At 39.3% G+C, this 26003-nt stretch overlaps 1 protein-coding gene across 3 annotated transcripts in view; it reads left to right on the top strand.

Annotated features, from left to right (window-relative positions):
- Positions 1 to 26003, top strand: part of ARID1B (AT-rich interaction domain 1B) — a 329860-nt gene that overhangs the window by 70164 nt on the left and 233693 nt on the right. For all 3 annotated transcript variants that reach the window (XM_034060376.1, XM_034060377.1, XM_034060378.1), the window contains exon 3: positions 11474 to 11620. In XM_034060376.1, coding sequence (XP_033916267.1) covers positions 11474 to 11620 — 147 coding nt within the window. The remainder of the gene's footprint in view (positions 1 to 11473; positions 11621 to 26003) is intronic.

Here is a 26003-nt window from a genome sequence, read left to right as displayed (position 1 = left end):
TAGTTGATTCTTTGTAAGATTTTAAGGGGGCTATTTTCAATTAATCGAAACAGCCATTTTTGATAAATGATGTTATTACTATAAAGGTTCTTGTTTCGTTTTCTGTTCCATTTTAAGGATAATGTTACATGAATTAGATTATGTTATTTACATACTTACACTGAGCAGATGTTTCTAAGACTTATTTGTGGTAACTGATTGGAAGAATAATTTACAATAATGATCTTATTTTGAGTATAATAAAACTGTAATTCTTTAAGAGATTACAATGTACTATATAGCTTCATCCATGAATATATAAGATTGATGTCTTTGATGTTCCTGTCAGGGTTCTTTTGATGTTTCCCAGCGCTAAGTAGTAGGTCAAATTAATAGAATTGGAGTAAATCAAATATATAAACTCTGTGACTATAGGGAGAGGGGTTGAAAGTTTTCTTTTAGAAATACTTGCAGCAATATTTGAAATCATAGCTGTGTTACGGTTGTAAGATACAGCGTTCAGGCCATTATGTAAGTACCCTTATTTAAGAGCCTGTCTTGTTTTTTATCTGTTCCAAATAGGGAAAGAAAAGCCAGCACAGAAAATATTTACATCTTTCTCTTTTTTTAATTTCTGATTCTGTTTGGTCAAACTCTTCTAAAGCAGGGGTTTGGATAGGGGTTGCTTTATATTTCTTATTTTTCTAAGCAAGCGTAAGCATTGCAGAGTGTCCTTCTCTGTTGGCTGGAATGTTGGTGTTGAGGGGCTGTACCACAAAATGGGATCCTGATCTTGAGTAGTTAATGCTATGCGTCAAGGTAATAAATTATGCTGGGCTGGTAGGAACATAATCACGTTTTCTTAATCCAGTTGGTTCAGCCAGTCATTCTGTTTGCCTCAGGATTCCTTGCTTTGGGGAGTTTTTAGTGTCCAGACTAAAAGTATGATTTTGAGTCTACTATAGTAGAAGCAGCTAGCAGAATTTGGGCTGTACAAATGACTGCATTTGTCACAGAAATTGCTGAACCTAAATGATAGCTGTGGGAGGTCATGCCTTTTTCTTTTGTGTGTTGACCTCCTATGCTGTGGACACTATTTGAGGATTGAAATCCATAATGAGAACACAAGGAGCTGTAAATCTGTTCTCCTGCTGCATGTGCATGGCAAGTTTTTAATGATTAAAAGTGTGATATCCCTTGGAAAAGTGAAGGATTGGTACTAGTGGAGATGGCTTGCTGTGTGTAATGGCAACCTACTGCTCTGCCGTTTCAGCCAGGCCCAGGAGGCCAAACTGTCGGGGCTAACTGGAAAGTGTCAATCTCATCAGAGGTGTCCGGGCCAGACCAGAGAGGTTCTCTGTCTAATACTAGAAATGGGGTGTGCCCCGTGGCTGTTAACTTTGTACTAAGAGAGTGAATTGGAGTATTGAATCATAGAATTAGTTGGAAGGGACCTTAAAGCTCAACTGGTTCCAGCCCCCTTGCCATGGGCAGGGGCAGCTTCCACTAGAACAGGTTCCTCAAAGCCCTGTCCAGTCCGGCCTGGAACACTGCCAGGGACGGAGCAGCCACAGCTTCTTTGGGCAACGTGTGCAGTGCCTCACCACTCTCACAGTAAAGAACTTCTTATGTCTAATCTAGATCTCCCCTCATTCAGTTTAAAGTCATTCCCCCTTGTCCTGTCACTACATGCCCTTGTAAAAAGTCCCTCTCCAGTATTCTTGGAGGCCCCCCTTAAATACTGAAAAGGCTGCTATAAAGTCTCCCTGGAGCCTCCTATTTTTCCAGTCTGATAAACAAGTCCAGATAGATGGCATCAGTTGCACTGCCCTTATCTAGCAGCACCGTAATCCCACTGTAGAAGGCCACCAAAATTACCAGGCATGATTTGCAGTATGGCAGATTGTCTGGTATGTTTAGAGCAGCTCCACATCATTAAATCACAAAATGTTTGAGGTTGGAAGGGACCTCTGGAAGTCATCTGGTCCAGCTCTCCAGCTCAAGCAGGGCAGTGTAGGGTGGGTTGCCCAGGACCATGTCCAAACAGTGTTCATGTATCACCAAGTGTAGAAATTCCATAACTTCTCTGGGCAACCTGTCCCAGTACTCCGTTACCCTCACAGTGAAAAAGTATTTTCTGATGTTCAGAAGGGGCCTCCTGTATTTCAGTTGGAGCCTACCACTTCTGGTCCTGTCACTGGGCATCACAGAAAAGAGCCTGGCTCTGCCCCCTTTCCACTGTCCCCTCACATATCTCTATACATTGGTGAGATCCCCCTGAGCCTTCTCTTCTTCAGGCTGAACATCCCCAGCTCTCTCAGCCTCTCCTCACACGTGAGGTGCACCAGCCCATTAATCATCTTTGTGGCCCTTTGTTGAACTCTTTCCAGCATGTCCATGTCTTTCTTACAGTGGAGCTCAGAACTGGACACGAGACTCCAGGTGTGGCCTCAGTGGTGCTGAGTGGAAGCACCTCCCTTGACCTGCTGTCAGGACTTTGTCTAATGAAGCCAAGGGTACCATTATCTCTTTTTGTGAGAAGGGCACATTGCTGGCTAATGTTCAACTTGGTGTCCACCAGGACCCCAGGGTCCTTCCCTGTCAAGCTGCTTTCCCGTTGAAGAATGGCCTCCAACACATATTGGTGCCTGGGGTTGTTCCTTCCTACATGTGGAAGAGGAATAAAGAAAGGAGAAGAAAAGCAACTGCTGGGGACAGAGGGTGTGCATTGGGAAGGGTCTGTGAAGGCTAACAGTCCAGTAGAACTGAACCATTTTGGATAAGAGGAGGAGAAAGGCATGGCTTGCTGAAGAGAAGGAGGGCTTTGAATGATCTCAAATGATTTAGTTCTGAAAGACGTCTAATTTAGGAGTGGTAAAGATAGTATTAATTGAGATTGATACCTTTGGGAGGGACACGTGAATGGATTAAAAACCACCCTTCTGTCTTGGAAGAGCCTGGAAGAAAGGAGAACTCAGTCATGTGCAAGAAGTTGGGGAAGTGATGCTAAACAGGGTGTTTGTGAATTCTAGCTTTTATCAGTACTGCAATAGAAGAATAATGTTTACATTTGTTCCAGCTACCAGGATTGTGTGCCAGAAGAAATGTAGAGTGAAAGACATTTTACAAAGGGATTTTTCAGTCTCCAGTATTTAAGCGTTGGGAGTCTCTCTATGTATAAATGCATAAAAATGGAGGATTACTCATGTGGTTAGATTACCTGCTATTCAAACTCAACCCATACCTCTCATTTGTGTTCCCTGCTTTAGGAGGTTTGAACAGCATTGCAGAACTTGTCTGAAGAAAAATGATTGTAGTTCCTTAACTGTTATTTCTTTTAACCACCATTTGAGAAATAATGGTCAAAACTGTTATCAATTTCCTAGAGAATAACGAGCAAATACAGGACTTGGGGAGCAAAGACTGTTGTGTAGTCCACTCATAGATGCAGAAGTGCCCTGTAATGAATTATTTGTTATATGATTAAAACTCAGGGGCTTTTGCATTTTTCTTTAAAGGCTGCCATTTTGTAGGTGAGTTTCATGCTGTTAGTGCAGTGAGAGATGAGGTTTCAGACAGGCTTTTTGCTGGAGCTCCAACCACTGGAGATACTATAGGGATCAAGGGGATCCTCCCATTGGTTGTGGCAGTTCTGATGTGCTTTTTCTTATGTTGGTTGGTGAAATGGAGATTTATTACTTTAAGCAGATTATATGCTCCCTGTTAATTGTTTTGATCACTTTAAAGAGAAAAAAAAAGGAAGGCTGAGTATAAGAATAGATGTTATCTGACTCATCATTTAAGTGTGTGTGTATATATATACATAGGCATTATGATTTCTCACTCTTTTTAATACAATGTATCAAAATAGCTCCCCTGAAAAAAATTCTGTTTCAAATTTCCAATCTTTTCTGTGGTGCTGGTCTGAGGGGATGGATATAACAACATGGAAATCTCTTCCTAGAGATTATCATATTTTCATCCCTTAATTTGCAGAAAGGACCAAATGTTGCATTAGTTCAAACTGTAATGCACTGTGCAAATCAACACTCTCAGGCTCTTGTGTAGAAGAAATTTCTTCCTATTGTTTCTAGCCTCAGCTGTTTACCTCTCCCTTGAAACTAATTTTAGCTCATCTAAAACATGCAAATTTTTTCTTTCTGTTTGTTTGCTGTTTTTAGGGGAAGGTGGGAGTGGGACATGGTTGTGATATTGGCATAGATTTAGCGTTTACAGCAGAGGTAGTTTTCATCAATTTCTGACAAGGGAATCGAAGTGTTCTTTTTTGGAAGGAGAGATATTGCTTTTCCTTATAAATGATTGACTATTTTGTGGTAGTAGTCTTTATTTATTTGGCTCTCATCATGAAGAATAGCAAACTTATTCAAAATCTCAGAACATCAAAAATATGTCAATACATAAAACATAAGTACTATTCCATACTACAGTCTATGCAAAAAACTATGTTAATAAGATGTGAAGGTTGCACAGCTAAGAAGTCAGAAAACATAAATGATAAGATTCTAGCAGCCACATTAACTGAGCCACATTTCACATCCTCTATATTTTATGAAATGCCTTTGACAACATAAATCAGAAAGAGAAGGTGCTATATATGTGCAGCATGGCTCAGTTAATGCTGCTTTTGGAACCTTAACATCTGTATTTTCTGGCTGGAGTTTTTTAATCATGTAATCTTAGTAGGTTTTTACAGGTTTTTGGTGGCTTTTTTTTTTTGTAGTTTCTCTTTTTAAAAAAGAGAGGAGAGTTGCCTGTGCTAATAATGGGTTAGCTCATGTTGCTTTGATTTAAGCTACAGTAAAAGGCAGTAGAGAGCACCTTGTGACAGGTACATATTTGATGCCATATACATTGCACTGACAACTGGTGTAATCATGCTGCTGTGTGCTTTTTGAGGAAAAGGGGCTACAGGCATGTGTTTGAAGTCCTGTCCTTTCTGTCCTATACTTGTAGCACAGGGCATGACTGCATTGCAGACTGCAGCATATTGTAAAGATGCTTGAGCTACCTTTTTAAACAAACTGGCTTGTGTACAAGAAGCAGCCTGTCTACAAGAGTGTGGATATCCCTCTGACCTAATTCACCCTTCTTCTGAGCACAGCAAATTAGCCTAGTATGGCTTTTGGTGTGGGCTCCTTCCAATACCTGAGCTAGTTTGCAGTTCTGTGTACTGCACTGCAGTCTTCAACATAGACATGCATTTAATGACTCTGCAAAATCCGCTATCTTGCGAGTTCTGTAATGGGGATTATTGTGCTGTGACACAGAAACATGCTTTTTATCCTTTTGCTTCCTTGCTCTGGGTCACAGGGTGAACCAGAATCAGGCCCAGTGTTAATATTTTAAAGGCTCTTAATAAGGTTTTAAAGTTCATACTTCAATGTAAAGGCAAGGAGTCTAGGAAAGACAGCAACATAGGTGAACCTTGTGACCAGTGTATTGTCAAAAGGTCACAGCCAAGTGATAAGAAGTAATAGAATTTATGTAATGTATGAATAAAATGCCTTAGCATCAGGATTTCTGATTTGCCTCTGATTAATAGCCTTGACATTAACACCCAGCTTTTTACTTGGTTTCCTTTTTGATCTTTTTTTTTTTTTTTTGTCATTCAGTGAGGAGGACTTGCAGGCTTTGTTGAGGTGGTGTGTGCACAAGCACTCTGGGGCTGGACATGGTGATTTGAGCTGGGAGACCATTGTGCACCAGCTACTAAACAGTCATCCACTGGATGTGTGCCAGTGTGTTTCCCATATTATATTTCTTTCTGTTAACCAGATAAATGTACAGGTGAAGACCTGGGCTTATGTGAACTAGAAAGTTCTAAATATGAACCAATTTTTTTTTAAGTATGTGAAAGCCAGAGGGCTTGGTTTTTTTGGGGTTTTTTTTTTTTGGTATTTCTAATTTTCTATTCAAAAGTATAGAGAAACACATGGCTTGAATGTTTGAGGGAAAGTATGTTCTGGCAGAGGTCTGGGCTTGGAAATCTAAGACTGAAGCAGTAGATGTTTCAGCAAATCACAGAAGTTTTATTTGAAGGTTTGATAGGAACTGTGTGACAGCTTTCTTTATAGCTATTACTGAAGTGACCACTGTAAAATTAAAAGAATTAGAATTAAATTTGGCTGTAATGTTTTGCTGGCTGGAAGAAGGTGCTGTTGTACTTCTGGTATGAAGTACAAGATGTAGTGGGTCTTTGGGTTTGGTGTGGGATTGGGTTGTTTTTTTGTCTGTTAGTTTTTCCCTGGGAATCCCACTCATTATACATTTTGTATTGTAATTTCTAGGCAATTACAGTGTTACAATTTCTAGGAAAGTGTGATGTTACTGATTATTACATTTCTGAGGTTGGTACTGGTTTCACAATGCTCAGGTCTGTTTCACTGTTTCTCAGCAAAGTAGGACACTGTATCAGGTAGTATCAGCTTTTTGTTACTGCCACCCCTGCCTCTGGAGTTCAGCTTTTCCTCTCTCTCTAAGTAGGGCTTAAAACTAATCAGGCCAGACACACCCTTGTTCTCCTAGGTTTTTATGTCATGACACTGTGGTCCAGGGTTTCTGAACTGTGCTATTGCCTGCTGCCAACAGGATCTGCCTTACCTTTTGGGTACCAAATAGATTGAAGGGAGAGGCAATGGCTGATGTTGCTAGGACTCTCTCCATACGGTGAGCATGTCATGGTGACTGACATGTTCAGGTGGGTCCCAGAGTGACTTGGCAGAGCTTTTTGTGATGGGGGACATGTAAAGTTTCTTCCATTATTGATCAGATGTAGCCATTATGATAGTTTAGAAATGCAGTAGCTGCATATTGCTGGTATTGTTAGTGTATCTGTGCTAACACACTAATTCTGTTATATTTTAATTTTAAAAATTATTATAATGACTGTAATGCTGCCTAATGATACTTTTCCTTTGACATTAGTTATGGATTATGCATGCAAAAATTGCTTAAAATTTCCATTACTGTGAAGGTATTACCTGGACAAAGAATGTCTGCCACAAGACCCCTTGTTTAAGAAAGAATTAAAGATAATGGGCTAAGTTATAGGTTTAATTGGACTTCTCCCACCTCTTCATTCTGGCTGCCAATTTTGTTCCTCTTTTATTCTCATCCTTTCTTTATTAGCTTTCAGAGTGGTTTAATCACTGATGGCCAGTCATACTTCCCCCAAAATAATGCTATTTGTACTGTGCAAGTAAGATAGGAGGCAAAGTAATTATTACCATTTCTGTGCTTGCCTAGAAATATATTCAAACTTGGGTCCATTTCTCTCTTGAACCTTCCCAAGAATGTGTGCATTACCACAGGCAAGCTGAAGTCGCCCAAATTTCATCCCCTGTGTTGTGTGGCCGGCCACAAAGAATGTGGGTATAAGGGAGAAAGGGAGGGAGGGTTTACCTTAAGAAGAAAGAGGATGCTTGGGTCATTCACTCCAAGCATTCTAAGTAATTGGCTTCAGATTTGTTTTGTTCTGGGGAGGTTTTAATGAAGTTTGTTTTTTTTTTTTTTTTACATGCTGTTTAATAAACATTTGTCCATAAGCGGTATCTTGTGATCTCCATCACTAAAGCAGGATTAATTTGCATGTTGTTGTTTGTTATTTATTTAAATACCCACAGAAATTACACTGAGTGTTCTGCTAAGGCAGCAGTGATGGGTCTCTGTGCTGGAGAGTACAGCATCTGAAGCTACATGTAGTAGTTATTGTTGTGTTTAGGGGTGGTTTTTTGATGCTTTTTTAATTGGGAGAAAATGGAGGAAAATTCCAAGATAACTAACAGAAGTTCAGGAGAAGAGCTCAGTACTCTGTTTTACAGGAGTGCCTGGAAGCAGATTGCTAGGGAAAACACTTAAGAAAATGGAGAAGTTGTCCAGTTTCTGGCAGTCAAGGTGTTATTGCCTCTTCAGGTTGCTTATGTTGTTTCCTAAGTTATCTCACAGGACACAAATATATATTGCAAAGAGGCAGTTAGAACATAGCCATGACTTATATCAGGTCAAATCAGGGATCATGTAGCCCCCATATCCTGCCTTCAGTGGGGCTTTATTTGAATGCCTAGAGAAGAGTCAGAGCAAAGCAGGCATGTGATACTTCCCCCCAGTACTCTCCAAGCCTCCAGCCATTTTCTCTTCAGGGACTTCCTGAGCCAGATGTGGCTCTGTATATTTGGTAACCCTCAGAGGATGTATCTCTTGTGAACTTGTCCAGTCGTTCTTTGGGACCACAAAAAACTTTCAGTTTTCAAAACATCATTTGGCAAGGAATTTCAAATATCTGCTACCTCTGTGACTGGAGAGCCTATCTCTCTTGTTTTGAAGTTTGATTCTTCCAATTTAATGCTTTTGTAGATGGTTTTGTAGCTTTTTATTGCATTCAACTTCCTGGTGTCTTTTCCATACTCAAAAGGTTATAGTTTCTTCATATGGAAACTGTTCATACCTTGATAATTCTTGCACTTCTCTGGGCCTTTGTGTTTGACCTTTCCTACTAAGTCCAAGAAAATTGTAGTGAAGAGACTTTTCTTTGAAAAAGCTGTGTTGATGTTTCCTAATTCTGATCTTTATTCTTACCTGTCCTGACTTATCCTGAACAGTCATCAGTCCTTCATAAATCACTGAAATGTCTGCCTTTTTCTTTTTTTAAAGCCATACTCCAATTCTCACCAAGTCAGCTCCAGGTTAGAGACTGTATACCATCGTTAGTAATTCACCTGTTTAATTCTTGAATTTGTTTAGACCTCTGCAGTGATGCTAAATGGTCAGTTTGTTCCATGCATAGTCCCATTAGATTCAGATGCATTCATCAAGTCCCTCACAAAGGAGGACTCCAGCATGGGAACCTCCCAAGATTTTTCCATAGTGCACAATAGTGCAAAAAATGTTTCAAGCTTCTCTGTGATGACAGTGTTTTCTCTGAATCTCCTTTTATACCTCAGTCCTCACTTTGGAGCTTCAGACTCGCTGGCAGACCTCCCGCTCCTGTTGTGTTTGAAGAAATAATTCATTAGTCATTTGGTTCCCTTTTCTAGCTGTTCTTCCAGTTCTTTCTGGGCTGCCTTACTACATTTGAAGTGCCAGAGTTTATAGTCTTTTCTGTTCTCCTCATTTGCACTTGGTGTTAGCTTATTGAAGGGTGCCTTTTTGCTTCTGGAAACCTGCGATGAGCCATGCTGATGTCCTTTTGCTCTTCTCAGGTCTTTCTGAATAGGCAGTGAATATTGGTTCTGTGCTTTCCATGTGGTTGTTGTTAAGCAGCTTTGATGCTGCCAGTGAGATTTTATTTCTCGCAGCTGTCTTTTAGAGCTTCCTTTTAACAAGCTTTCTGCTTTTTATGTAGTTACACTTTTTGAAGTTAAGCACAACAGTAGTAGATTCCTTGATTTTCACGGTTCCTATAGGGCTGCTTAATTTAACTGTGTTATGGTCACTGATGCATAGGTGGTTCTGCACTTGTAGGATGTAGAAATAGGTGATTCCTGCTGCTCAGGACTGAGCCAAAAGCAGTGGATCCTCATGCAAATTCCATAACCAGCAGCTCCATGGAACAACCTTTGTCACTTATCTGGTACTTTGGTCTCTGCTTTGTAGTCCACTTGTTCAGTCTATATGGGAGGTGCTGAAAAATCTCCCTCTATTACAGTCTTGCACTGTGCCTTTGCTGATCTTGGTCGGTGTACCGCTGTCAGCGTTGCCATAGTCTGGCCATGCCTGGTGATCCCTGCACTCACTGTTCCTGATCCAGCCAAGCTCCAGACTTTTGGTGCTTGCTTTAGTGGAGTTCTGGTTTGATTTGTTTCTAAACTCTATGTAGCACATATAATGTTACTTAATCAGTAGCTGTCTTCCCCATGTAGCCTCAGATCATGCAAAATAGTGACTCACAAATTGTTTCTCTTCTACCAGAATTCTGTTACAATTACTGCTAGTGCTTCTGTTTGAGGCTTGATGTTCCAGTGATCTGGTTTTTCTCTTACCCACACCCCAGCCCTTTTGTGTAGAAGGCAATGTATTGTCTGCTTGCCTGATGATATTATAGCACACCTGTTTTAGTTTGTGTTGTAACAACCTCATTTATGCGTCAGCAGGGAGAGGGTGTCAGAAGGGGTTGCTTTGGTCACAGAAACATCTAACTGCCTGTGAAATGATAGTGAAGGAAATAAAAGTGCAGGTGAAGAGAACAAATGCAGAAGTGGAGTTACACTGCTAACCTTGGAAGTTAGCAAGAAGTAGGACTTTCAACTTCTGGCAGAAGTAATAGGAGCAGGTCAAGCTGTGATAGTAAAGTCAGCCTAGGCAGGTGTTTAAATTTGACTCTGTGTTATTATCATTATTGTTATTATTGCCTAGGAAATACTACTGTATTGTTGAATGAATGTGATAAGTTAACTTTAGGTAGAACTGGTATGTGTTTACATGTTGAGTAAACAGATTTATCAGTGTATCAGAAACTCAGGAAACAGTTCAGAGATCAAAGCATTTCAAATGTGCTCAGGTATCTGAGACATTTGCAGGCGTGTGCAGGACCAACAGAAGATTCATTCTAGAAGGGAGAAATTCTGTGTTGCATCTGTCATTCATCTGAAATGGTACTAAATACCTGTATGCAGGGAAGAGCAGAGGTGCCTAAAATTGGGGCAATATAGACACAACATTAAGCGCTCGCTGAAAGTGTGCTCTTTCAAATAGCTCAAGAAAATGTCAGTGTCTATTGATACAAGGCTTATAGAGTGAACGATGCAGAAAATTCCTCTGTTTTAATTGTCTTGCTTTGGTTATAGCTTAAATTCTTCGTGTATATGTAGGTTCTCACTTGTATGCTGATTTGTCTATTAATAGCACCTGTAAGAGGTTATTTTGTGTTGCACTTAAGTTGTGTTTTGTTTTTTAAAACAAGAATGTATCTTAGCAGGAGGAGAGGAGACTTAGGTTGAACTGAACAAAACAAAAAACTTGCCAAACCCCAATTTTTTTGTGTAAGGATTAAACACACAAATGCTAAGGATTGTGGGCAGAGCACTTCACAAAAATTAGTATTTTCTTACTTATATATATGTGTGGATTAAAAAAAAAAAAAATATATATATATATATATATACATACATACATACTTTTGGGTCAGCACACCAGACTGATTCTTCTGTTGATTTGCCTCAGTAGTGTGCCCATGGAGAGCAAACATTTAAAATAACTGCTGCTGGACATTATGGGATTGTGATGTTCAGAAGCATAGCATTTTCCTTAGTAGCTCTTCTTGAAAAAGGTAACTATACAGAGCACTTGGGCTTGCTCTCTGCTGAGGCAATCTGTATCTAAGGGCTTGCATTAACTGCTGAGTGAAAGAGTAGGATTGTTGGGTCAGTTGTATAGCTGAGGATATCACTTCTGATTGGGTGCTGTACAGATGTGATATAGCTTGATTTTTATGTCCTGCCTCAACTCATGCATTTGCTTTGCTTGGCTTTTCCAACAGATACCGCCTCAGTATGGTCAGCAAGGTGTAAGTGGCTACTGCCAGCAGGGCCAGCAGCCCTACTACAACCAGCAGCCGCAGCCTCAGCATCTGCCACCCCAGGCACAATATCTGTCACAGGCCCAGCAGAGGTATCAGGCTCAGCAGGTAAGCTCTGTCCTTCAGTACTGACAGTTACCCTGGAGCTAGGAGTGTAGAAATGATCTGTGTGAATTGAACAAAACCCACTTGATTCCTTTTTGAGAGAACAGTGTTAAAAGCAAAACTAAATAAACATGGAATCAGACAACATCCTTCTGAAAAGTCTTTAGGGATATACACACAAATACATCTGCACATGCTTTAAGGCTTTATTTTATATCTTTTTATTTTTTAATAAAGCCAGCATACATACCCCAGCAACTATTAATTCTGCTTTTAAAAAGAAGTAACAGTTTCTTGGTCTGATGTTAGTGGAGATTTTCCTTGCATTTATTTTGTTTTGTTTTTTTCTCTCGCAAGACATTGTTGAGAGCTTCTGCATCTAACACGGTTACTACTGTTTTGGTTTTTGTGCGCTTTCATTTGACGATAGATGAGTTCCAGGCATTTTGGAACTGCTTTGCCAAGGGAGCTTCTTGACAGATATTTTTAATTGAGATTACAGCTATTAATTTGAATGTTGTCAGTTTGCACATCTAGTTATTGAAACTGCATAATTCAATATCCATTGCAGATCTTGAAGTGTGCTTTATATGTTAGCCAGTAAAATTAAGCGATTCTGTTTTTAACAAAGATCAAAATGGTAGTGTATGGGTCTCTTTCCCAGAGCTTGAGAAACACCTGGATTTTAGATGCTGAACAAAATGGATGTGCATAGCTGATGCAGCTGAATGTGTAGGCTCGGTTCTATCTGCAGTCTCAGCTCTGTTAATCACAGAGAGGTGATCTGGAAATGGAAGGATGAAACTAAAGCATACTTGCCATCCTGGGAAATCTAACAAAAGTGAGTTGCTGAAGACTGGGTATTAGTGGAAGCAACAGCATTTGCTACAAATCACTGGGGAATTCTGACAGGCATAGCTGATTAACATTTTGGGATAATGCTGGTGCAATGTAAAAACCTTAGCTTCACATAAAAATAGTGTGTAAAATAAACTAACAAAAGATGCCGTAAGTAGCACTGGTGCAGAAGGCTCCCCTCCTTTGATTTTAAAATAAAGCTATAATAATTTCACTGTGTAATTACGAGTTAATTTTTCTTCATCTACATTTTAAAATTCCATTGAGAATAAACTTTTTTTCATTAAAATGCTGGGTGGTTTATGAAATAGAATTCTTAATTGTATCTATGATGTTCTCTTAAATGTCACCACTTTCCGTCTTTTGGATTATATGTAACTGCCACTTTAAAGATTGCAGTTGTGTCTTTAAATTTAATTTTCTCCCTTTTTACTTTGGCATTAAATGCTTGATTTCTCTGATTTGAAAATACTATTCATAACCATCTTGGTAAAGTCTTAGCAGATAAAGTCCTAGTAATACAGCCTATGAGAGAGAAACACAGCTGCTCCAGTGTCTACATATCAGTCTGTGAAATAGAAATGGTTGTTTTGCTGCCTTGGACACGTCATAATATTTTAAATACCATCAGTTGAATGGATTTACTATTTTAGTTAAAAAAAAATACACAAAGCATACCAACTGTGCAGGACTTAGGAAATAACAAGTTGCAGATTCTCTGTTAATACATGTTCCAATTATATCATTTGATATCATAGCCAGTAACATGAGGGTTTGTGCAATGAAGTGAGGGGTATCATAGAAGAGGATAAAGGCAAACTGAGAGTAAAGCTTTACGTATATTATAGACTTCAGAGAACTGGGATGAAGAGAAAGGCAGGGACAGATTGACAAGTAGAAGACACTAGCCTCAGTGTAGCTAAGTTTCTTTTTTGAGGATTTGAGGATACAGTGGAGGTGTGTCTAAATCCAGGCTCCAAGGGTGATAAAGGCTTCTCATAGTCAGTAGGCATTTTTGCCTGAGTCTGCAAATTCAGATGGTACATTAGGTTCTCGCCAACTCAGCCTTGAAGTTGGTAACCCTTGGTGTGAGAATCGCACCTGAAATTCTTCATGGTTTGTGAACAGCTGTTTGGTTATCTTGCTCTTCAGTAGTGGTCAGCCTCTTCAGTTTTGAACTACGATCCCCTGTTCTGAATTATACATGCTTTTCCTGGAGTGTTTGTGTGTAGATGGGACTATTTCATGTAAGTCCTTAACACTTCGGGACTTGATCCTTTTCTCCATCTCAGGATTGGTTCCGTGGTTCCTCTTCCCGTGTCTCAAGAACAGTCATGAGGTGAATACCTCCTCTTTAACATTTCTCTGTAAAACCTCACCGTGTTCTTCCTCGTTCTTTGGGAACAGCAGTTCTAGAAATCTAGAAAACAAATACCTGATGCAAGAAGTTGAAGTCTGTACTTTTGGTACTTCCACAACAGTGTTCTTTCTCTGCTGATGATGCATTGTGAAGTAGCCATCAAGTAGTAGCCAGTGTACAATACAAAAATTGATACTAGGATAACAAAGTTGTGAATGTACATCAAACTGTGCTGCTGAGACAAAAATAAAAATTAACTGTGCACATTTATACATACATGTCTCTGCTTATATTAGGCTGATTATCTTTTGAAAACAATTTAAAAAATTAGAGTTGACTTGATTAAAGTTTTAGCAAGAGGAATAGGAGTAGATAGTTGTGTAGTTTTAGGAGTTTTAAGGGCAGAGTTCACTGAATTTGACCTGTTGGGCAGCTTTACAAATGGAAAGCTCTGGAGAGATCTTACTGCTGTTTACAGCTACCATATGGAAGGATGTGGGAGAGAGCTGGGCCAAACTCATCTCAGATACACTGGAAAGATAAGAGGCAGAACGGACAGACTGGCAGAAGGGACAGACTGGCACAAGGGAAGTTGCAACTTGGTAAAAACTCAAATCAAACCAACCAACCAAAAGACCAACAAACAAAAATCAAACGAAACCAAACAAACAACAAAAACACACACAAAAAAACCCAACCAACAAAAAATCCAGACACCAAACCCAAAATTACCACTAGGGTCTTCAAACACAGGAAGGAGTCCAGGGAGACTGTAATCTTTATCCTTGGAGATGCTCAAAAATCAGCTAGACAAAGTCCCCAAACACCATGTTGTCACCAGACTTGCTTTGAACTGGAGGTTTGACTACATGACCTTTCTCTGAAGGTCTCTTCAAACCTATGTGATGCTGTGTTGCTGTGATTTAATGTTGGCTTTACGTATTCTAAATAAAACTTTAAAATAGACTCCAAAATCCTATAATACCTGTTGCAACAGTTGGTGTATCTTTCTCATTTCTTCTCTTAAAAAATATCAGTACATCCTGTTTATACAATGCTGTCAATTAGAAAACTGAGGTAGTCTCAGTCATACAATCTGTTATCCTTTCTGTCTGTAATCTTTACTTTTGCTCTTTCTTTCCAGCTTGCAAATGAATTTCCTTCATGTTTTCTGTATTTTTCATTAACCATTTTGTTGTCTTTTTATATTGATTTCGTTGCACCAGTGCTGAGTGCAAAAAGCAGAGTCATAGTTTTGTATGGTCACGACTTTGAGAAATGTATAAAGGCAATTGATGTCAGGCTCAAGAAGAGAAGCTGGCCTCTGAAGATGTTCTTGCCTCGTGCTGGCTAGCTAGAAGTGCGGCAACTTTAAGACTATTGTGTCCTGGAGAGCATGCTTGGATCATGAAACAAGAAATCAGTAGTAATATTGAATTAGTTCATGGCAGCCCCAGCTGAGGATCAGGATGTTGTTATTCTGGTTGTTTAGCAAGTACGTAACAAAAAGGTGGTCTTTGCCCCAAGGAGTGTACAGGTTATTCTATACCTGAAGGGCTGAAATCTGTGAGATGGGTGAGAGGGGTGAAGGTGTGAGATGAAGAAGTTTCATGTTCTGATTTAATCTAAATAAGCTTGTCATGGTTTGAGCATGTTTTGAGGGTGTCTCCATAACTGCCACCTTTGTGTCTGTGATTCAAGACAGAGGAGAGAGATGCCAGATTGGAGAAAGGGGGCTTCTCAGTAATTTGCCTTCTTTTGCCTATGGTATTTTCTTTATTTCCCTTGTGGATTTATGTTGGTCTACTTACTTTGGAGATTATCAAGCTGAAAGTAGTGTTTATTCTGAATGGCTGATGGACTTGTTCTTGCCACCAATTTCGTTTTATGTAAAATCCTGTAATGTGATGTGCTGGGCATTCTATTATGAGGAGAAAACTGGTATGGAATTCAGTAATGATAATGTTCTGGTTTTGATCTTTTAGACGTTATGTGGGCAAGTTTCTGCAGTTAGGTGTAACTCTTAGTGTTGTGCCTTGGAACTGGTACTCATCTTCATTTCTGACATTTTTTTTTCTTGTGGAAGTGTGAAGCCATTGCTGCTTTTCCTTGACTCACTTGAATTCCATAGGCAATCTTGTCAATAAAAGTAAACAGATAATATAATTTCTGGGCCTGTTCAGTGACTTATGAGTTTCTGTTCTTTATAGAGGGGAGGGAGGAGAATGGGATTTATTTAAATATTTGAACTCTAAATTGTTTAGATCTTTGTTAAATTGATTGCATGGTGGGCAAAAAGGGAGTTTTGTAAGAGATGATTTGATAATAATAGTGGCATAGTTTAATACAGACCCATATTGTAAGCCAGTATCAGTCATCCCTTCTTCATATCAGGAACCTGCTGTGTAGAAACCGTTAAAGGAAAAGCTTTGTTTTAAGCAAATTTATTGCAATAGCAGATTCATTGATCATTAGATATTGCCCGTAGATGTAGCTACCACTTTGGTGGTTTTGTGTTTGCTTGTTTGAGGATTTTTTTGTTTGGTTGTTTTTGTTTTGGGGGGGGGGGGGTATTTTTATTTTTTAAAAACCTTCTTTTTACCTTTACTGCTCTTTAAAAGAAAAAAAAGAGAAAGATGTGCTATACTACCACAGTGTTGCCCTTGGCAGGGTTTTTCATCTTGAAATGGCATATAAATGAATAAATGCTTCAGTTGTTTTTGCAGTTTTAAATCTTTTGCCATAAGTAGAAGTGGCATTTTGCTCAAGAATGTCATGTAATTACAAACTTAAACTGTCACCATTAAACATTATTTTGTTAAGATAGCATGATGTATATTTTTGGTTATGATGATTTCCAACTGGCTTGTAAACAGCCATGTTTATACATTTTCTTGTTTTATATAATGTGCGTTTATATGTATTGAGAGAGGATCGTGCCTTTGAAGTTTATTGTGTTATTTTGAGTTGGGACAGTATCACTTTTTGACAGATGAAATGATCTGTAAAGTAGTTATGGCCTCACTGTTAGTTAAGCAAAAATAGTGGTTTTATTCTGCACCTGCTGCTGCAATCCTGAAGCCATCCTTTGGTTTACATGTTCCTTGCAAGTTTCCAGACTAGAGTGGGATTATGCTGATCCCTTTTCTCACATGCAGGCATGAGATTTTAAAATGAAGAAAAAGTGTGGCAGGTCTTTGCAGTGGAGTATGCATGTTCACTTTTCTGGTTGGTCCTCCTGGTAACAAGTGTGCAGGGAGAGGCTGTGTGTGTTTTTTTACATCGTTTCCCTTGTGGTTACTATGATTTTTATCTGTTTAAAATGCCTTGAAGGAATAGTCAGGTAATTCAGGCTCAGTCTTTGGTCTGCTTTTATTTAAAAAGAGAAAATGTTTTATAAACAAACAACCAGACAAGACTCCTTCACTGTCAGATTTTATTGAAATGTTCTAAAACCTGACCCAAACCTTGTTTCCCTGCCCACCAAGCTATGATACCATTCCTCCAGGTTGAAAGGCATCCCGAGCAGGAAGGTGGAGTGCCTGGTGTGGGCAGTATCTCTGGTCTCAGTCTGTCTCTGTGGGCAACTTAAGCTCCCCCAAGGGTCTGCAGCTTCTCTCTGTTTCCCTGAACTGGGATCAGTGAAAGCCACATGTGTCAGGTTTTGTTCCTGAACTGGTGACAGTGGTGTAAACTAGTCTGAGTTGCAAGCCTGAGATGATGATGAGATTGTTCTTGCACAGACGTCTGTTTTTAGTCTTGAGTCAGTGCAAGGTAGGACAGATAAAACATTACCCGATTTGAAACAATCTTTGAAAATGTGAACAAAATGTGAAACTAATTAATCCGTTTTCATGTCCAAGCTGTACAACTGTCATGAAAACAGAACAAATTGTATTGTGGCAAAATGCATCACATTATTAAAGTGATTTTGGTACAATGAGGATGAAGCCTTGTTTTTAAATTCAATGTGAGCTGCTGAAGTTTTTTTAGCAGTGTAATAAGCAGCACGTTAATTAACTTTGTCAAGCTGTTTTGGGGTGTAACACTGCAAAAATACTGTTGTAAGTTAGGAATTGTTACATGCAAATACCAAATTCATTAGTAAATAATAGACAATTCTCAATGAGTCCAAATTCAAGTTGTGTACCTCAATGCAATTACCCTTTTTAATAAAATCTTCACTCTTAAGTTAGTAGAAACTGGTACAGAATTAGCAGACAACTGTACAACTGTAGTTTAGTCTCAAATCCTGCAGAATTCAGTTTAAACTTCTTAAAGAAGTAACGCATAACTTCCCACAGCTTAAAGTTGTAATAAAAATTGCTTGTCCTTCTGCCCTTTTAGCTTCTATGTGTGTAATCATCTAGCACGAGATGAGTGGTTGCACTTAATATTTGTTGTGTTATGAACCACAGGAAATCTGGGAAAGAACAAGCTTGTATGTTAATCTGACATTTGCTGCCAGCCATATAGGAAAACATTTTTTGTGGAAGTTGGCTATTACAGTGGTACGAGAACTCATAATAAAACTTAATGTTCAGAAGAGATTGTTGCCTGCCATCATCAGTGGCTGACACCACTGCTTGTTGTGTATCATAAATCCTTCAAGGCTTCTGTCATTTCAGCAAGAGGTGTCCACTGTATATTCACACAGTCTTGAAATGCTGGGCGTGTTTTAGCTTAGAAGCAAGTATTTTCTTTCCAGCATGAAGAGGTACAAGGGGGAAGTGATTTAAACCATTCAACCCTAAATTTATTGCACTAAGAGCTTTAGTTTCTGAGGTGTGCTTGTTGGTTGGCTTTTAGAAATCAGGGCTGCTTGCATGTGAGCAATGCCTAACAAGAAGGCACCTGGGTGAAAATTCTCATATGGATATACATACTCCGACAGCTTTTCCAGGATCCTTTCTGCAAGATCTGAAATTAGAGACAAGGAAAACCAACAGTATAATCTTTATAAAAAGCATATGTTTTGGTAACCTGAACCTTTTGTTGCCAGCCGACTTCAGAGAGACCAGGTAGATACCAAAAGACAGAGTACAGTCTTGATTTTTTGCATCTGTAATAAAGCTTGACTGAACTTGGGAGAAGAGGGAAGGGGAGAAGGTTTTCAGCAACTGACTTCCAAACTCACACATTTAAATCCTGGCTTCTAGACAAGCCATCGGTGACCAGCACCTCTGAAAGTTATCAGCATACCTTGTTGTATGAAGTGATTTAAAAACAAACTGTTGAAGTACTTAGGAACCACACTGATCTTGTGCATAAAGCAATATATCCTTTTTGAGCCTTTCTTAAGCACATAATATTTTCAGGAAGGGCAAACAATGTTTGAACCTGTGTAGGTTCAGTGAAAGCTTAACTAATTGAAGTCTTTGCCAGGTAGAGTTCTGCTTTTATAAAGTCTTATTTCACAATCATGTTGCTTCTGTAATCAACTGATGCTTAAGTAAGTGTTAAACATGTGGCTATTTATTTGTGTGGTGGAGGTTACTTACTTAGCTCAGGAGTTCAGTGAAACCATCCGTGACCCCTGTTGTGCTGCAGCTTCTCCCATTAGTGGGAATAGCTGATTATTGTCCATTTGGGGAATGCTCTGTTTGCTCAGCATTGCTTATATCATTCCAGGAAGTGTGTCAAGCCTTTCTCTTTTTTACTCTGTGATTTATATCTGTATTTATAAGATTATAATAGGCGCTAGCCTGTCAGACTTGGAGAATGATCTTCCAGAGCCAAGTAGCTAGCAAGAATAGTCAGGCTGAAAAAGCAAGGATAATTGTCTGTAAACTCACACCTGAGCATGAACACAAAATTGAGGGCATAGCTCAGAGCAGCACTTAACAGCAGCACTGGCTCATTTTGCTGAAGGTTTATTTGACCAAACCAAAATCAACTGCATTCAGATTTTGAGAAAACTTTCTTCTCCCTGTTACTTTAAAGCAAACATTTACAAACATGGCAATCAGTTTAGCCAAATAAGAATCTACTCCAGTTTATTAGGTCTGAAGCCTTTAAAGTTAGCATGTGTAATTACCCTTTACACATATCGGTCTTTGTAGTAACTTGGATTTGTTAAGTGATGTTACTGGGGAAGAAGTATTTTATCTTGCAAAGTGGTACTACTGTTTATGTATAAAACCTAGAAAGCTTGTTTATGTTTCTGTTGTATAATCTTCCAAAGGGCTGTCAGTGAAAGTATTTGTTTGCCTCTGTGTTGTCTTAACAATTGTGTGGCACCTTCAGTTTAAAGTTACCTCATCATAGTTAAACGTTTTCCCAGTCTGTTCGTTCTTTTGCTTTATTCATCTATTGATGGTTTTCTGCTGAAAATAAGCTTTTCTATTTGCAGTTTGAAGGAGGAATTTTGAAGGTCAGCTTTTTTCTCCTGGGAAACCAGCAAGTGCACCTCTTCAGGCATCTGCTGCTGATGGGGGTTTGATGATATCTGGCTGGATAGTCAGAGGAGATGGGTCAGAGCACACTGCAAACCTGTTTGGCAGGAATGTTCATGACCACCTGTACCCCGCTGGTTTTTAATTTTTATTCCAGTGTTTTTGTATCATTCTAGACTGAGTACACGTATCGCAGTTCTTGCGCTTATAAAATGAGCAGGGCAGTCATAAGTTTTTTCCACGTAGTGAAGTAATGTTAGCATACAATATCAAAAAGAAACTTCGTAAATTTCATCTAAATTGGAAAGAGAGAAAATTTAGTTGGTGGAAGGAAGGGAAGACCTATTTTGTTGCTTTAAGTGATCAGTTACATAGATACCGTTAGTTTGTGGATTCAGCAGGCAATATCCCATGTCAGTAACAAAAATCTGCAGAGCATTCTAGTGCAAAAGGTGAGGATGCCAAATCATGTTTTCAAAGTAGAAACTTCAGTATTTCTAAGGAAATAATCCTGAAAGGAAACATTTTTCATCTCATCTACAGAAAATATATAAGATCTGTCATGGATTTAGTATGTTATACATTGAGAAAAATCTATTTAATGAGCTTAAATACAGTAAAATACATATGCTCGAATGTATTTCTCAAAGTTCTCAAATCAGTGGTTTGGCTTTAATCCACAAAGTATTATTATTGTTGTTGTTATGATGGTGGTGATATTTAAAGTTTCTAAATTCTGATTTCTCTCAGTAGTTAAATCATAGAAGGTTAATTAAAGCAGTTCTTTATTTTGCGATTGCTTGGGAATATTAACCTCACAAAGCCTGCATTAAATCAGTGAAGTGATAGAATTGCATTTGCTTTATAAAATAACTCTGCAAGAGCAAAGACAATGCCATTTATAGTTCAGTGCCATTAATTGCTTGGCATTTAGATATTAGTGTAGGAGTCTATTAATTAACTTGATAGTAAAACCATTGGAATGCAGGCTGATAAAAACTATTTTGTTTTAGGATATTAGTGATTATAACAATTGTTGCTCTCCTTACCACTCTCCTTATTACTTGATGTTTTTTTTTTACTGTTACTGTGAGAGCAAAATTAATATCCCAGAAATAATTTTATCTGTACTTTTGAAATTTAGCAGTAAGTTAAACAGAATAGTGAGTTTATCAAAGGATACCTAATCAGGTAATAGTTATTTACTTAACGAATCACCATCAGATTAATGAATCACAGGCAAAGTTGTCTGCACAAATGTTTTAGAGTATAAAGGCATAAATCCTATTGTAAGAAAATGTTTGAAATGCAAATGTGTAGTACTGTGAATTAAGCGATGAAGTTGTAAAGTCTGAAAAGTACTAATAAATCTGAGTAGTAGGTGGGGTTTGTTTTCTGGGGTTTTTTTTTTTTTTTTTTAGTTCTCAATTTTAGTGGTCTTGTAAATTACACCTCATGGCCAGTTGCAATACAGCAGTATTCTCTTATGGCCTTTAAATTAACACACATTATTTTCCTCAGTGGCAGGAAAAATAAGTTTGATAATATTTCCTGGCATTAAATTTACCACTGTATTTTTCTTTGGCTGCCCATATTTTCTTTAATAATTGAAGATTTTCAGTGTACATATATTTAGGTTTATTTTCAGTATTTTGAATTGAGATTTTGTTGTTTAGACAATGTATTATCTGAATATAGGTCAGCATATATTTTATAGGTATTCATTATCCTTTCCAGTGTTTCCCTTTTACTGCATTTCTTTCTTACTGTAGCAGGATTTAGAATAGGTTTTGGAGCATGCAGCTAAAACCTTACAGGGTGTTTTAGTTGTTGCAATCAAATATGGAAAACAAAGAGTGAAATACCAAATCAAATTAAATATGATACCACCTGAAAAACACGTTTACCTTTACCTGTTGGCAAAACTGCTTGGTGTTTTTGTTGTGGGAGAGAGAACAACTGTTGGTCTTGGTAAGCTCTCCCTAAATAAACCAAGCTCTGCAAGAGCACAGCCTCTCTTTTCATGTCTTCCTCGTGCTTCTCCGTGATACCCAATACAGGTGCTTGGCAGTCTTCCACATGCATGGGTTTAGGTAGAAAATGAAATAACTAGCTGTATGTGTTTTGGTTTTGGGGGTCTGCCTGCAGAATTCATAAAGATTGTGCTCTTTCACCATCACAAGAAAGGTGAGGTTTATTGTTGCTTCATTACCTAGCAACCCCTTACCAGCTTTTAATGAAAGACACTGGTTTTTCATTGCTATATTAAAGGGTAGTCATTGACCTGGTCTCAGAGCTTTAAGTTTTCATCACTTATTTCATTTGTTCTCCACCCTCCTCCCACCACTCCTGGTACCAGCCCAGCTGGGAATACTTTCTTTTGACAAAAATACCCCAACAACCGACCCAGAAGTGTTTGTGGTGTTGGTGATGAAGACTTTTTCTGTCTCAAAGATTAAAGGAATCATTTACCACAGTTGGTTTAAATTCTCGTATTGTGCAGTCTGTTGAATTGCCTCTGTTGGTGAGAGCTTCCTTCTGCAAATTATTGTTCTGTTCTGCAAATTATTGTTCTCTTTCCATTTTTTGGACAAAGGTATTTTTCCATGTGGTGGCTGCATTTAAAGATTGCTGCACAGATACTGTCTTCGCAGACCACAGAGCATGTTAATTCAGCTAATTCTCTTGTCTCCAGGAGCCCCTAATGTAACATGCTAACCCTCTCATGTACTGAAAAATTAGGTTAACCAAAACAGTAGAGACCAGCTGAGAAGGCCACCTTTACCAGAATTGGTAGAGACTTCTTTATATCTGAGCCTCAATTCTTTCTCCTGTGATTATGCTGTTGATAAAATAGTAGGTAAGCGTCATGTCAGTGATTTCAATAAAAATGTCATTTCCACCTCTGTGGTGGGTTATTAGGGAATAAGTTAACAGGGTTCACTGGGCTGTGATATAAATGTTGTCTGTACCGTAGCATAGCTTTGTATTTGGGAAGGGGGAAGAGAGAGCAAACAGACCCCCAAAACAAACCTCACCATTTTGCTTAGGGTTTTTCTGTTGTTTTACTTTTTTAATGTGACCTCAGTGGTGTTTTGGGTGTTGCTTGCAACCTTTCCTCACAGATCTGTGGATTTTTGTGAGCCTTTAGATGCCGTCCTGGCTTTTACCTTGAAGCACAGTTACAGACGTTCCCCTAAGAAAACACTGAAGAAATGTTTCCCAGTCTCAAGTGAGGAAGTCTCATCCTTGGGTACCTAGCCCGATTAGCCTAGAGGTAGCAGCTGCTCTCAGTCCAGCTTTTCTCTTTATTCTGTAAGCTGGCTTCAGGCTTTCAGCTCTGCTGTAAGCTGCGGGCAGTGCGCTGACCTCGTTTCTGCCAGCGAGCCGTATGCTTGGGAGAGCTTCCGCGGCGGCAGCAGGCAGTCTGGGGCAGGCTGCTGCCCTCGGGGCCACAGAGCCCCCAGCTCCCCGACTGCAGCAGCTGAGCTGAAAGAAATGGCAGGTTTTAAATCCTGCCCCTCTCCTGTGCCTGGTTGGGTTTAGCCATTTCTTCGGGGTGCAGAGCTGTTCCTCAGCCCAGCTTCACGTCACAGGTTGGCTGAAGAGGTGCGTTCCTCATGGAGTTTTAGGAAGGACTAGTGTGGCAGGGCAGGACGCTGGATGGCACAGAATCTGTAAGTCATCACATTAACATAGTAGTCTGTCCCAGGTGACTGTAGAGAGTAGGACATGTGAAAACTGTTAGGGATCTTTTTTTCTTTCTTTCTATATAGCTTTGTCAGTGAAAGGATGGGCAGGGAGAGGAAGGAGTGGGTGTAGAAAATGAAAGCATAGTTGGACTGCCTGGCCTTCTAGGGATTTTTAGGAAAAGTCCAAAAAGCTCTTATAAGCATGGGAAGATTCATGAAAATAAAATGCTTGGTCTACCCCTCATTTCCAAGTTCTGTTTCTCAGATTACCTCTTCAGGTTCTCTCTCATCTCTTCATTCACACTGGAACTTTACATCTGTAGAACAAAGAAGCTACCTTTTTTGCCTGTAAATGAAGAACCGACAGCTGTTTATCAGGCTGTGCAATGTGCAACAGTCACATTTTAATACAAACATCAAACTGGCCTATTTTTTTTTTATGTGGCATGTTACAAGTGTGAGAGAAGAAAACTAGAAGAAATATCTTGTTTCTGATTAAATCCACTATTGAGATGCTCTGTGATCCATGGAATGCAATAGCACTGGAAAGAGAATAGCAAGATAAGGGTTTCCGAGAATGATTTCATCTTGGAGCTTTTCCTGCATCACTTGCTTAACGTGGCTCCTGGAGGCCATATAGATGAGACACATGTGAAAAGGGGCTGGAGTGTTTAGGAAGAGAGACCCTTCTGTCTAGTTACTTGGCTCAGATTACGTGATATGTGACTAGAAGCTACCCTGTCCAAACAATGTTCTTCCTGTAAGATGGGGGGGGGTGTTTGGCCCTAACTGCATTTGAAATACTTTCAGAGCATTCTGCAGGGCAAAACCTTCCATAGTATGAGTTTCTAATAATTTCCTGTGAGTCTTGATGGACACAGCCTCAATAATGTATTTGCTTACCTGAGTTAACTATCTTTAGCATCAACTGCTGCCTGCTATGCAAAGTATATTTTTTCTTCCCCCTCTGGTGTCTTAAGACATAATTTAATGTCAGTCTGTGAACCTTTGGATCCTGACGGGAGAAAATGGTGTTCTCATTGTTAGAGTTGTTGTTTTGTTTTTAATTGAAGAGATCCAGGTAATAGTAAATTTTATAATGAAACTGTAGGTGTCTTGGAAAAGAAGTTATGAATAGCACTGAAGAAAATGATGAGATGTCTTACTGACAATGACTGGTTTACACCTGAGGCATCCAAACTGACAGGTGTTCTCCAGATTTCTCGAGGTACACAGTATTTGTCTCTGAGGAGTTAGGTATGATTTCTCTATGATGAATTTCCTCCTTTTGGAAAGAGAAAGGACTACTTCACTTTGCTGTTTCTCTGAAGCACTAGATGCCCTTTAGAACATGTACCAAAGATGAAAACTGAGATGACTTGGTAAGGCAAAGTATCATCCTTGGTTTTGAGGGCACAGTCATGCTGTGGCTTGACGGTGGGAAAATGATAACCACCTTGAAAGAAGAGCAGTCATTGCTTGCCAGTCCCACTGGAGAAACAGTCAACAAATAGCATCAGCACATGGAGGTAGACGCCAGCCTGTTGCTTGCTGTACCTCAGGACAGCTGCTTTTCTTATCTCCATTCAGGTTTTGTGGTGGTGTAAGGGCTTGGCTTGAAATGATTCACATATTCTGGTTGTAGCAGGGTTTATTCACTTCACATAAACACAGACTAGCATGGTTAAGAGGATTATCAGACTGCACTGGTAATCCACCTCCGGTGGTTAGCACTCTCTTCTTATATTGTTGGCATAATAGGTGCTGGGACCTACAAAACAGTATTTTCTCGTAGTCACCTGTTCCCTCTGCGCAGCAAGAGTCTTGCTTTGTGCACAGTGCTCTCCACCTGCAAGATACCAGCTTCCTTTTCTTCAGGGCTTTAGGGTTTTTATTTGTTTTGGCTTTCTCAACTTCTGATTCATAACATTAGAGGCACATTTATACGTATTTATTTTCTTGACCCAGGATCTTCTGCAGGAGTCCATCTGCATCCTGCATGAACTCTGCAGACCATCTGCCCAGGATTCAAGCAAACCTCTCTGCTCTTTTGTCCTTAGTGGATGATTCCCTACAGGGCT

This window comes from Melopsittacus undulatus, chromosome 3, assembly GCF_012275295.1.
Source record: "Melopsittacus undulatus isolate bMelUnd1 chromosome 3, bMelUnd1.mat.Z, whole genome shotgun sequence".
Taxonomy (NCBI): Eukaryota; Metazoa; Chordata; class Aves; order Psittaciformes; family Psittaculidae; genus Melopsittacus; species Melopsittacus undulatus.
The sequence above is the reverse complement of the archived record's forward strand: the minus strand, read 5'-3'. Positions and strand labels throughout refer to the sequence as shown.